Source organism: Haliotis asinina, chromosome 11 (genome assembly GCF_037392515.1).
Source record: "Haliotis asinina isolate JCU_RB_2024 chromosome 11, JCU_Hal_asi_v2, whole genome shotgun sequence".
Classification (NCBI taxonomy): domain Eukaryota; kingdom Metazoa; phylum Mollusca; class Gastropoda; order Lepetellida; family Haliotidae; genus Haliotis; species Haliotis asinina.
This window is the reverse complement of record NC_090290.1, coordinates 24474742-24489805: the sequence shown is the minus strand read 5'-3', so window position 1 is coordinate 24489805 and position 15064 is coordinate 24474742. Positions and strand designations below refer to the sequence as shown.

General features: G+C 37.1%; 1 protein-coding gene across 2 annotated transcripts in view; it reads right to left on the bottom strand.

The window, feature by feature from the left end:
- LOC137255652 (polycystin-1-like protein 1) overlaps window positions 1-15064 on the bottom strand; it is a 242293-nt gene that overhangs the window by 118618 nt on the left and 108611 nt on the right. For both annotated transcript variants that reach the window (XM_067793125.1, XM_067793126.1), the window contains 4 exons: window positions 11292-12576; window positions 10239-10385; window positions 3943-4058; window positions 2893-2966 (listed from right to left, as the gene is read on the bottom strand). In XM_067793125.1, coding sequence (XP_067649226.1) covers window positions 2893-2966; window positions 3943-4058; window positions 10239-10385; window positions 11292-12576 — 1622 coding nt within the window. The remainder of the gene's footprint in view (window positions 1-2892; window positions 2967-3942; window positions 4059-10238; window positions 10386-11291; window positions 12577-15064) is intronic.

Below are 15064 nucleotides of genomic sequence, written 5' to 3'. Positions count from 1 at the left end.
TCTGCCCACCCGATCCCATTAATCGCCTCTCATGACAAGCATCACAGACTTTTATGGCAAAAATAGGTTGTGAAGGCCTATTCTACTCCAGATCTTCATGGATCAAAATCCTGGTGTGAAGCCTGACCACCTGATACAATTTATTAATGCCTTACAAACCACAGAGTTTGTGTGCTTAAGAAAATAAAGCTAACAGTGTTACACTATTTGGACTGAATGCCAAAATCTGAATTAGCAAGTTCTGCACTTCCCAAGTTCTTGTGTAATAATCCATGAGTATTCTGCTCCCACCATTAACCTGTTGTGCGAAGTTTCCTTCACTGCATTAGAACACAACATGACAATCAGTAACAATTAATGCACAATTAAATCTACTGGACGCATTTTCCAATTTCCTGCAATAATATCCAGCTTCCTACTAAAATTGCTATCTTTGTCATTGTAATCGTCAGAATGTCTGAAAGTTTCCCTGTTTGTAAGTGTCACTATAAATATCAATAATGATCGCATGCCTTGTTTCATTATAAATCATTTTCAAACAAATTTATCACAAAACCCCACAGCTGTCTAACCCAGAGTGCCATTACACCTGCCTGTAAAAAGTCATTTCTCACCATTACACCTGCCTGTAAATAGGTCATTTCTCACATACCCTGTACATCAACATAATCTAACACACAAAATCAGTTTCTTCAATTTTCATTTTATGGATTAACCACTTTCAGCCCTAATTCAAAATCAGTGTTAGTTTATGAACATAGAAATTTTGTCTGGGTTACATCTTCTTGTTTTATTAGGGACCACAATGTTTCAGATTTGTTCTAGCCAAATTATCATGTAGAACTGAACAATAAGGCTAGAAACATGGTCCAGAATAAAACAAGAAGATGTGACCCAGAAAAAATCTCTCTTCATCAGATAGCATCTTCTAAAATGCTAATCAAGCATCCACAGTTTGTTTAGCATTATACCACACTAAGAAATATTCCAGCCATATGGCAGTTGAAAATCAGAAATCAAAATAGACATGATTTAATTGCTTTAAAACACTTTTTTGCTGGATACAAAACAATCATGTTTCAACTGAAACACAGATCTCACAAAAGACAAATAATGAACCAATGTGAGTCAGTAAATTTTCAGTCATTATGAGGCAACACAATTGTAGCAATGCAATTACCTAGCCCCAAGGAATGTATGGGGAAAATTACTATACATGGAAACACTCAGACAAGATGAGAGGTCTCCTGTTTTGCTGAATAAAATAAAGTCAATAGACACTAGAGACACAGCCTCATTGGGTAGATGGCAGCAGTGAGATTGGTCCTTCAGATATATACACTGTAAATTGTCCATTAGTAGCATGTCATTATTCAGTGATGTCCACAATTATCAAAATATCCTTTCTGAGGAAACAGTCATATTCAGCAGCTTATTGGTGGACACAAATGTTTGTTAATTACAATGGAACTGCACTGATGTTATTACTAGTAATTATTTGGGAAGAAGAACATTTATCAATGATTAAAAGATAATTAACTGGGTAAATTATCTGGAGAGAATGTACAGGGTTTATTATTTAGAGAGAATGTACTGGGTTTATTCTTTATAGAGAAATTTTACTGGGTCCATTATTTCGAAAATGTACAAGGTCCATTTTTAGGAGAGGATACCGCTTCTATTATTTGGAGAGAATGTACTGGGCCCATTATTTGGAGAAAATATACTGACTTCATTATTTTGAGAGAATGAACTGTGTTCATTATTTGAAGAGAAAGTACTAAGTCCATTATTTAGGGAGAATGTACTAGGTCCATTTTGGTGGGAGGGGGGGGGAAGAGAATGTACTTGGTTTATTATTTGGAGAGAATGTACTAGGTCCAGTATTTGGAGAAAATGTAAGGGGGACGATTATTCAGAGAGAATTAACTGCGTACATTATTTCTAACAAATAAACTGGGTCCTTTTTGGGGAGAATGTACTGTGTCCATTACTGAGAGGAAATTAGCTGAGTCCATTAAGAAAGAATGAAACATGTATTATTTGAACACAATGAGATAAGCCCAATGCAACTAATGGCACTTGACAGAAACTCAGAAATGTAATCAGGGCATGTAACCATGGCTTGCCTCAAGTTTGCCATTACCTCCAGCAGATGGGTCGTTTATCACTTACATTATTGAGGTAGAGGTGCCCCAACACACAGTTTCCCAGCAATAGAGGCTAATGTTTAACCTAGGACACCCTTACAGCACCTGACAGGCCAGACATGCTATCACCTTTAACAATTGATATCTCACATGCAAGAAGGTCATTTTGAAGATCATTACAGGCATAAACTGATCCTAAATCACAATTTTACTACTACCAGTAATGGTATTTATCATTCGGTTCTACTGATGCACAAACCTTTTTATAATCTGGATTTTAATACTGCATCCTAAGTATTAACCAGAGAAATTAAGTGAACTTTCTGGAAAATTTTGTTTTGAATTGTTTTGCTCCTCCATTAAATGAAAATAAATAATACATCCTGTCTCAAACAAAAATACTGTACCCAATATTAGTTATAGTTCAACTGATAATTATACAAATACCATGGAATTAATTTTACCAGATCATTATTTTTGTTTTACACAAACGTACAACTTAAATGTGTTCAAGCACTGGAAACAAGAATTAGTTAAACATATACTTTTTCAAAATGACAGTAGAAACCCTGTAATAACCCAACAAGAATGTGGTTTTGCCCTCCAAAATAACATGCAATAAATTGTACGCATTAATAACCATTTCAGATTCATCTACTTTTGTTAATGAACCTGACACCAGTAATGTCAATCATAAATCATATCATGTCCTAGCTAATTATCTGGGACTAACTTCACTCACCTGGACTTTCTGAAATATTCCTCTAGATCCCCATCTGAATAGTTCACCACCAGTCTGCTGATCCCTTCATGCTGCTGAAACATACATATGTCACATAACCATCTTGATAATCAATATCAGGACAGGTACAACACAGCTAATGTCAGTTGCATAATCACTGCCACTGGCTTAACTTTCTCACGTGATGAATGTAAAATGATCATATGACACTAAGTATATTCCCATTCAGTGCTGATTCCAGACTATGTATTCCATAACAAATCAACTCAGTTCTTCACCGAGATTACTGATGGATGAAATGCAAAATTATAATAAGAAATATTCCTTCAAATACCAAAAGTAATGACAGCACTATACATTCCCTGCTGATGCGATACAAATCTTGATTTCACAGTATCCAAGTTTTTTTCCATGTTCTTGCTTTAATTCCAAGCATTAAATGATTTAATCCACAAACTTATAGCCACCATGTCTCTCCTGGCATAAGTTTCAAAACCTGATATGCAAGAATTTTTGCTTTGACATGGCATGTGTGGAATTTTGGAGTGTACATATACATGATCCCCACAGTACACTGACTGCACACAGCGCCGCTCCCTAGGCTATGGGTTGCGGTTTGCATCTATATCTTTCTGAAATATATCATGATGTTCTAAGATCACAGAAGCATTGCATACAATATTTTAAAGTTTTGGAAGTATGTTTTGTAGTATATTAACATTTCTAAAATAAAAACAGAAATTTGAATAAGTATGGAGTTGTCTGCTCTTTAACAATTCTCTTCAGCTTCTGTGACAATGTTATTAGACACTGTAGGTATAAGACACTGGACACTTAACAAGACTGCTCTCCAGGCATTTCATAAACTCTTGATGACAAAAATAATACCTGACTTGAAATTTACACCAAAACAAAAAAAGTTATGCAAACAATTTTGTAAAATGAACATTAGAAATCCTTAGAACACAAGACATAAATTCCCAAACTAAACATTTATGACAATGTTAAGAGTGCCCTGAGTCTGCAATAGCTAGAGGTAAGTTTACTTACATGAAGAGAGAAATTCACCACTTCATACGTCTGTACAATACCAGAGTGTAGTACCCAAATCCCTGCAGGTGCCCTTTCATGAACTCTGACCTCTAGTTGCTCGGAAACAGAATCAACTGAAAAAACAAAGTGGAATAGGTCCCATCTCTTGTAAGTTGAAACAGACTTTGGTAAACAAGAAAGGCGAGCAATGCCCCCTTTCTGCCATCAGCTGAGAGTCTTTCAAGTTAAATATCTCTCAGTGCTCTGAACAATGGACTCCACCCAAAGATAGAATTACAAAGTTCAGATTTCTAACGTGAAAACGTACACCTCCGCCCACAATCGTGAGTCATCACTACTTAATCCAGTCACAAAAACACACCATGCATTCTGGGATGAGTGATCATTCACAGTACTACAATGATCCTGGATTCATATTTAAAAGGCATATTAATAAACTTGGAACAGGTTGCATTTACTGTTCAGCTTTTTGTGATGTCGACTCACACGATGCACACTACAAATACTCTTACTTGTTTACATGCTATTTCAGAAAAATTAAACAAACATTTATGATTCTAAGAAAACTCAAATGTTAAATTTTTATCCAAAAAGGAGGGCAATAGGAATTCAATTCTTATTTGCTCTCAAACAACAGTGAATTAGGAACACCTCTTCTATAATATAATTCTCTAACCAAGAATATCATAAAACGCATCAAGGCACAAACTGAGGTTGGTTTCTTAATACAATGCCACTTGTCCTGCACTCTAACTTATGGATAATAGCCAATGTTTCATATGGCGCGATAAAATTAGAAAAAAAATCTTCTTTTTTTATTTAAATAAGAAAAGACTGGCACTTGGGATTTGAAGTGATATGCTTGAGCTTTATGTTAATTCAACCTTGCAGTGCAGAGACACGTTTTCCCCTTTCCCCTACCTATGTAGGTAACCGTAACTTTAAATAATGAGATAATTCATACATGAAGCTTTTTTCTAAATTACAACTTACTCACTTTTTCTCGACCTACTTAGGACAAACAATATTTTTTTAATTCATTTGAAGTAATATACTCCCACAAAGGTTACTCTCAGCAAAATCAAAGCATGCTTCCCTAACACAGATAAAGTGTGCAAAGGTATGTGTGAATTATACGGAAGAAAATGAAACATTAAAACAAGAACAAATTTCATCATTGAAGATAACAGCAGTTTCATGTTTTATTCACTACTTTGGTCTCAAAGTTTTCAGCACATTTCTCACTTCAAACGCTGTAGTTTTTAAAATGTATTTCAAAAAAGGATATTGCTGAATATTCTAAAACAGAAGGCAGAAAACTGAGACTGAACTTCCATGGACTCAAAAATGGTGTAATGCCTTCCTACTTTCCTGTATTAGATGCTTGAGTGAAGTGAAAACAAATTCATCATCATTTCTTGCCCTGCTCTGCTTGTTTCTGGTACTTCTCATGATCTATGACTTAATGCATGTATTAGTGTTTCACACAGGCTTGTCCTGATTCTGCAACTTTCTTAGGAAAACTGACACAGAAGCTTTCACCATGAAACTGGATCCTATTAATTCATCACAGAAGAATATGAATAAATACAAAAGAAAATAAAACAAATCAACAGTGCAGCCCATCAATGTTGATGAAGCATGGGGCAACAGTCTACCAATCAGACCCCTAACTACATCAACCTCCAAGGTCGGCAACAAACAAGTCTTCTCCACCACACATTCTATAAGTCTCTTTATTCAAGCCTCATGAAATTCCACTGACCCGAAATTGGCAGATGTAGATTTTGGCTTGTAAGGTTTCAGTGTCAGAGACTGTGTTCATTCACAATTCCCGTCCCTTCACAGGAAGAAGGGTTGAGCCAGGGAGATTGACTTTCAAGTTGTTTATTCAAAAAATACTTTTCAAGTCCATAAAAGTCATGCGTGAAGTGGTTAGAATCTTCCTGAGCTTTGAAATGTGTAGAGACATCAGTGTTCTCGTTGTGTTTTCCCAACACATTTCATCACAAATAGCTACTATTGTGACTTGATGGTAGAGGACAGTATGTAGGAGAAAATTTCCAGCTGAATTGCATCCCTCGCTCTTGTAGATAGAAGCTGAGTCAGTTTGACCTGCCCCCATGTCAAATATGACATGCATTCATTGAGATGGTTTCACCGCTAGATGAAGGCTCCTTATTGACTGATGATGAATGCTCTCATTTGTGTCATCAATTGAAGTGATCAGGGAGACTTGGGTTCATGGAGAAAACGAGGATAAATAGGCTTACATACTTTGGCTTTTAATTTCTGATTATTTGGTTCTGGGATTATTATTATTTTAAAAAATACTGATGGTCTTGTACCTCTTTCTCTGTTCATAGGAATTCTCTGAAAACAGTTCCATTCCAGTAAACAGGATTTCATGTAATACAGAAGAAAACCAATGCCTAAAGTAAAAGGGAGCGGGTGGGTGAACACAGAGTGGCCAGAAAATGGATTTAACGATTGTTAAATGTTCAATGACAGAAATTTGGGGAGGTAGAGAGAAGAGGAGGAGGAGAGGTTGGGGAAAGGAGGAGAGGTGGGTCAGAAATTGGCTTGTTACCCGGGCAATGCACAATTCTGACCTGTGGTCACAGAGATGGGGAGGGATCATATCGAGAAGATGGGGCAGAAAGTGCATTGGATAAGGGACTAGTGTACACATTTTACCTGTGGTATATGGGTTGGTGGAAGGGGAGTGGGGGAGGGGATATATATGGAAGATGGGTCAGAACATGGATTGATAAGGGACTAGTGTACAGATTTTACCTGTGGTACATGGGATGATGGTAGGGGAGTTGGGGAGGGGGTATATATGGAAGATGGGTCAGAAAATGGATTGATAAGTGACTAGTGTACACATCTTACCTGTGGTACACGGGTTGGTGGTAGGGGAGTGGGGGAGGGGGTAGTATATATGGAAGATGGGTCAGAAAATGGATTGATAAGGGACTAGTGTACACATTTTACCTGTAGTACATGGGTTGGTGGTAGGGGAGTCGGGGAGGGGTGGTGTGTCTGTGCATAAGATAGCATGGTCGGAGCTACACGTGGATTGCTTGAAAAGCAGCACTCTTATTTCACCTGAGGTACAAGAAATGAAGGCAGGGGATGGAGACCGAAAGACAGTACGGTAGGGGGGACATGTAAGCAGAAAGGGGGAGTGAAAGTGGAGGTTCACACTGTACAAAGATGTGGGTGGTATGACGTGTTTACACAGGACACCATCTCCAACATGGGAACTCTTCACACACTGAACCCCCTTCTGTATCACGCTGGCCTCTTTGGGACCTCCATCCTCTATACAAGCAGTTTTGTTCATTATGAAAGGTGTGAGTGGGTGACAGAGCTATATAATTCTTTTAACTTTATTAGAAACTAGATGCATACTCTGAAAGATGTGTCATGTCATAACTTCTCGAAGAATTTGTTTCCTTATTTGAATATATTCTTTATTTTCAAAAGTGAAAAAAGATCAATGTCAAACATTCAACCTTGCAAGTGAGTGAATATCTATTTCATCAGAGTTCACATGCAGTTATCCAAGTCACCAAGCTGTAACAAAAATATAGATCGACCAATAGTTGAGCCTTCAGTGTTTAACTCTTTGGACTTAATTCTTCAGTTGTCCCAGCTGGACCATGGATGATTCAAACTAAGCTTGTCTTAAGGGTGACCAAATGGACATTGAGATGCTTGCTGGTCCTTGATCAAAACACCAATCACTGAATTGTCTTGCTCAGATTCAGCTATCTAGTGGTCAAAATCATCTCGCTGGAAAACTGTGTGCCTGTTAAACAACAAGTAAATGAACGAGAGGTAGGGTTGATCTCAGATCAACAAATCTTTGAACAGTTATATTACAGCAAGCTAGCTCCTTGTGGAGAAAGAGAGTCTGCAGAGATGCAAGATGCTGACACAAAGTATAGGGTTCTAAGCTGGTTTAATGCCTTAGAGTCCCTGCAGGAATATTAATGTAGACTTGTCAGAAACGCTGACGAATACAATTAACAGTTATTTCTCGGAGGTGGACTCATTGCAACAAACTGACTTTATAGAATATCATGTGGATAGTCAGGCTTGGTTGTCCATGGCATAAGCAGCACCTGAAGTTATATAAACCATCATGGAGGTGTGGACAATCACCCTGAGACATATTTTTTTAGCCATTTGTTAAATAATGTCTCTGAAAAAAAAAAAATCTAATAATATTTCATCTTGACCGATAAAATAGTTTCTCACTTCTAATTCTCCCTCATCCATTGACACTATTCACCAGTTGGTTCAACATAACCTAATTTGTTATGTAAATGACTGCAATTCTGCTTGGCATTAGAATATTTGTACATTACATAAACAGACACTGTAATTTCTATGTCTGTACTTACAGTTGTCTCATTCTAAAAATGTTGCCATGTATAACAGATGGTAAACTAAACAGTAGAATTTCCTATGTCAACTTGTTTTTGTGTTGTGATTGATAAATAAATTCAAAATATTATGACCACTTTAGGACCGTTAAATATTTCACAGTTTTAAGTGTTATCACTGACATAAAAAATATTACCTGGTCTCCTTTATTAAATGCTGCTTTGAGTATTGAACTATTAAACATTAATACCAAAGGAGGAAGTCATATATCATGAAACTATATTTAACTTTCATGATATCAAAAAACAAAAGCAAATGATTCTCTGAAAAAAAAGAGAGAAAAATACTTTGAAAAGTCCAAAGGATTTATGATACGGTTCACACACTTACTAAAGAAAACATGGGATTAGCAAATAGTCATGGCTTTCAGAGCGCCAAATGAATCTAGCTGATGCCATTTCTGTCCCATGAATTTCACTCTCTTTTTACAGCAATCTCCATTTCTACAATGTTTTCAAACCCCTGGCATAAATCAAGCTCCAGTAAACGTTTATAAATGCATTCTGTCCAGGTCCTGACATGACATACGTTAAAACGCCATTCACGATGAGTGTTATCCTAAACCTAATCCGTATGGCTCCTTAATGTCCCCATCTTCCTCAGTTGGAAGCCTGCACCACACTTGCCGCCTTACAACCACTGCAACAATACAGGTTGCCACAAAACCAATTACAGGCAGGATGAGCTGCACGCTATTTGTATTGCATGTTGTATGTATCATATACACACTGACACATGTGGAGGAATATATTGTGCCGTCCTGTCAATTCAGGAGAAAAACTCACCAAGATATTGTGTGTCATTTTACAAATATTGCAGAAAATACAAAACATATTACATAATAAGTCATGAGACAGCATGAATTCACAAGTGTCCTACATTACGTTACAATGAGAGTCATCAGAGCTTCAGTTTCCTTCCAAATAAAAATGAAATATGGAAATAAGTTTATACAAGCAATTATGAATAAATTTGTTTCAATACAATATGTTATAATGTTAGGGAAGTCAGGGTTGGGGAGATACATTAGATATCATAGTTATCAATCATGGACATCAATCAGGGGTAATTTCAGATGACATGCAAAGCGAGACATGTTGTGTTATTGTGTTGCTCTGTCATCAGCAATATTCAAGCTACCAGCAACTTTTGCACCTCGACGTATCTTAACAAGTCCTGATACGCAACTCCTGGGATTTTTACAGGAAACATGAGAATCCTTATAGCTATGACATAGTGCAGAGATTGGGTAATTTCTTTAAACAGAGGATTGTATTTTTTCTTCTTATCACGTAAGCCTGCGAGTGAGTGAGAATAGTAGTAAAGTGAGTATAGCAATATTCCAGCAAGAACTTTCACCCACAAAAACACCATCACTGTAACTTTTACAGGTTTAATTAATTGACGGTAGTTTTTCGTTTTCACTTAAAACATATGCTACATATGTGTGGACAGTAGAAGGTCTGGCCCTTTAAAGTGAACGGGTGAGTGTGTTTAGTTTTATGCTGCTTTTACTAATATTCTGCAACATCACAGCGAGTGACACTGGAAATGAGTTGCATACATTGTATCCATGTGGGGAAATGAACCTAGGCTTTCAGCGCAATAAGCGAAAGCTTTAATTCCTATCCACCACTCATTTTTCTGATCAAGATTTTGTAAAAATATGTCACTTTTTGTGTTTGTATCTATCCTACATTTTTCTACAATTATGCCTAGTGTAGAGACAAATAATTATATACATATACCGGTAGAACTTGAGACTACATGTGGTCCTACATGTGTGAGGGGTCCAGTCAAATCTTCATGTGATGTTTTGCCAGTGTTACACTTACCCATATTTTGGATTGTCACTGTAAGATTCACATAGTATGTTCCAACATCCTTAAAGACAAACTGAGCCATCGGAATCAAGGTCTCTCTTGTTACTTGGCCAGGAAACGTCCATCTGTAGATGAATTCTTTCCTCCTCAATATCTCCCCTAAAGCATCAACAAAAGATTGTTGTTAAACAATAGTTTGAGTTTCTTGTGTCTGCTCTGAATAAGAACGTAATGCCCTACAAAAAGCAAAACCAGTGCATCTCGACAAATAATATTTAAGTGTTATTTTGTGGTGCTCCAATAAAACCATAATGTTTCAAGGAATTTTGTAGTGCCCTAATAAAACTGCAATGATTCAGTGGTATTTTGTCGTGCTCTAATAAAACAATAACAAAGATTCACAGATGAAAATCAAATTACTGGATCAAATGAATTGTTTTGTCTTAAAATTGTCAATATCTGTCAAAAAGTAGAAATGCAATGCAATGTTACATTTATTCATATGAACATTTCTTCACTGCCCGAGCATCTATTATACATAAGCGAATCGGACATTAGTATTTCATAATGATATCATTACCCTAGTTGAGTTTACATTGTGTTAGGCAGTGCACATTAACCCAAATGAACTTGTCTGTACCAGAAAACTGATTTAATGTAATAAAGTACAATCCACAATTGCTGGTGTCCATTTGCTCCAAGTAATGATTGTTTAATGAATACCACTGTTTGTCAAAAGTGAAAAGTCTTCAATACAGATTTGAATGGCATGTTTGTCATGAGAATTAAAGAAAATGTTCAGTATATTTATTCACACTAAATGACATGAGATCTAAATCTGCTTCACTGACTCTTGTCCCGATAGGCACTTGGAGCGGCCATTTTCCTAATGTTCTTGAAGACATCGTGGTTCAAGAAAGTCTTTGTTCAGACACATGCCAACTTGGGTAATTTCCATTAAGAACTTTCTGTACTAAGCTCACTGGCTTGTTGTGATAGGCATTATATATTTTCTCTGCACAAGCTAGTCAAATATTTTTTATATTTAGGCAACGCTCTAATTACCTTTGCTCTTGGCAACAAACACTGTTGGCAACTCTCTAATGGCATGACCTTGACATTGGATCCTGAACCTCTGGACTGGCTGGTACACTCTTACTTGCAACATGTTGGAAGCATTGGAAATATTGTTGAAAACATAGACTGTGACATTATAGACACCTGGCGAGGTGAAGTTATAAGCTCTGTAGATGTTTGGCCCTGAAGTCGAGTCCAAGTCATAGTTTTGGCGTCCTTCTCCAAAATCAAACTGAACATTAACTTGACATTTGCACATTGGGCGAATGAAGAACAGCCCCTTTTGATTGACTAGCTGATCTTTTGAGAAAACATCAACAGACTTGATTTCTTGTTCCACATAGATTGGTTGTTCTAAATGGGCAATCATTCTGCTGATATAGTTTGAAGCCATGACACTGATAAAATATACCCCAACTTGGTGGAATGAATGGAAGACAGTTGATGTCAGATTTCCATATGTTTTCTTGCCAGTTGTCATGTCTTTCAAGTTCCATTCAAATGTGACACCACTCCCAGAACTGATGTCTGCTGTGCAGGTGATTTCCTGTCCAAGGCGGACAAAAATGTATGGGTGGCATGTTATTGAAAGACCTGAGATTGCTGTTTGAGCAAGTATTTCTTTGACTGTGGAAACAGAACTGATCATATTGGAGGCTGTGACTGCCAACTCATACTGCCCTGGCTCTGTGAAGTTGTAGAACAGTTGAGCGTGGGAGGTGGTAAAGTTGTCAACCACCGACTTCTCTCTGTCAAATATTGTCCACACCACGCTCAGGTTCACAGAAGACTTTGTGAAGTGAAGTAGGAACAGTGCAGTCCTGTTGACCATTATATAGTCTTCAAACTGCAATCTAGGTCCTGAAAGCTCATTCTGGATGACAAGCTCCTGCCTCAGAGCCATCTTCAGGTAGCCCACGTTGCTGGAGACGTGGATCTGAGGCATGTAGGTGCCCTCCAGTATGTAGGTATACTGGAAGATGATGCTGAGGTTGCAGCCCTCACCATAGCTGGCAGCAAGGCCAAAACCATCAAGGGTTGGGCTAGCTTCAAGAACATTCTGGCTGTTCTCTAATGTCCTGTTCTTATGTTCTCTCAAGGACATCTTCTTTTCTCCACCAATCCCAAAGTTGACTCGGAGGAAGGTATGTTGGCGCTCTGTTGTTTCCAAGGTAACCAGAAACTTGACAGGTTCGTAAGTTTTGAGGACACCATGGTCTGAGTCTTCATGAAGGTCAAAAGTGACATCACCAAGTCTCTGTTCCATGACAACCTATCAACAAAGGAAAAAGGTTTAAATATTTGCCATGCATCTAAGGAAAATAAACACTAGAATCCCTTTTGCAATGACCACTTATAATGAATACTAGAGAAAGGAAATTTACAATGTCATTTACCAGTTGTTGACAGCTGTCTCAAGCCTAAAGTCCTGACACAAAGTTTTAGATCGATTTTGGAAAACTAGCATGTTTTCAGAACATATTAAGTTTCAAAGATACTGTTACCATGACAATGATATATCAACAAATGATACACAGAAAATATACTGATAGAAACAAATAAAGGAAAACAGGAAAATCCAAGCATTCCTTTAATATTTTCAAGTTTATATCACCAGCTTTGATGGGCACCTTGGAAGGAAATCTGCAAATGAATATAGGAACACTGCTGTGAAGTGGTGTTCCCGAATTTTTTTCCCCAAGTATATAAAATACAAAAAGGACAACATCGAAATCATGCCTTCCTGCTAGCCCAGAATTTCATACATGAGGACATGTTTCAAGTCCTATTCCAAGGTTGACAACTCTACTCAGAAATAGAGCTTCCTAACTTTCTACAAATTCCACCAACACCTATAATCCAATTTAAAATGTGACAATAACTTTCAAAAAGACATCAAATGCTTTCTTTGAAAAAAATGAGAAGATGCAAATAACACCTGTAACATATTTACATCTCAAACATTATCACCATCTCACTGCCCTAAAAGACAAAACATGTAACTCACACATCCAAAACCAGTCCATCTTTTGAACACACATTGAAACGGACAGCAATATGCTGGTAACAAAGCTTCATGTGACACTTACAGCAAATAATATGATTAAACCAGAATATTAATAGCCTTGCATTCACTTCCTCTGTTCTGACGTAATTATAGAGCACTTATGGTTGTAAATACATTCCAATCTGTAGTAGTGGTCTAATCCGGGAGTGATTGTCCTCTCTAACAAGACACAAGTTTCTCTCCTTCCTTCAAGACAAGCTATTAGCAACAGGATGTTTAGCTGGGAGAAATGTCCATTTATTTTCAGAACCTAAGTGCACTGGATACATCAAGAAATGCATCATCTTCCAAAAGGAAATAAACAATACCTTTGGCATTATGAACAGAATTATTTATTTCATGCAAGCAATTTTGTCATAAAACAGAATTACTAGTGTGCACTTTTGTACTTGATGAACTCAATTTTAGCAGTGCACATTGCAATTCAATTTTCTTGTTAATTGCTGCAAATTTTTCAAGATGTGTTCATTAATAGAACCATTATCGACCATCAATATTTAACCAAGCTGCAGATTGTTCAGATACTCTTGTGTTAAAGGAACAGACGATCCTGCTTCAAACAGACGGTAATCATACACGCAAGACAAGAGGAACAGTTTGTGTTAGATGAACAGATGAAAAAATCAGATTAAGTTCATTCTTTGGCCTGATGTACAAAAAATTATAAAGTTTTTGGATAAACATATTGTTAAATTACCATATATGGCATCATCACCATATAAGGGAATCCATGAACCAGTGAGTTTATTGGAAGGTTACAAACATAAAATATTTCTACTGTTTTCCACAAATTTCTTTCACTTTTGGCTTGTTTTCTATAAAGCAATATTCCAAACATGTCATAGTTGGGGACCCATCAATGGGTTTCATACATTGTATTTATGTGTGGATTTATAAACACATCTTCCACATGACATGAAATCTTTATACAAAAGGTTATGCCTAAGGTTTCAATTTTACAATTCTAACCAAACTGTTGTGACACATACATGATGTAGGTCTGGAATACTATGGCATCATGACACACTGGGTGAGTGAGTGAGTGAGTGAGTGGGCGTGGTTTTAATACACTTCATTAACAATATTTCAGCAACATCACAGCAGGTGACACTGGAAAAGGGCTTCACACATTGTACCCATGTGGTGAATTGAACCCAGGTACGACAAGCAAAGACATCAACCACTAGGGTACTCCACTGCCCCAGTGATACAATGAATAATGTCAGAATGCTTCCATCCACATAAAAACACAATTTTCCTGATATGTAATTATCAAATGTACTAATCCTGTTCCCATGTTATTCTTATCAGAAAACGTGTTTAAACAAAAAGACAAAAAATCCCCCAAAGAACAAGGAAGTTACAGGTTTCAAATCGCCATTAACAACCCTTCAACCAAGCTGACTGTTACTCTCACGCCCATTCTTTTTACAATGGAATTGTGAAAAGGAAACATTTTCTGAAACAGGCACTAGATTCATAAAGCTAATGGAGAAGGCCATTTATTTTTTCTCATCATCAATTAATTAGAAGATTACATGACTGGACATTCGTTTCCTCCCAGCTGAAATGACTCACGTGATCACTACTGAAAACAAGGTCGTAATAAACTCAGCGCCAGCACATGGCAATTCACTTCCAACTGCTACAATGGGCCTAATGATGCACCAGGCAGTTTCACTGCCCTACGGCA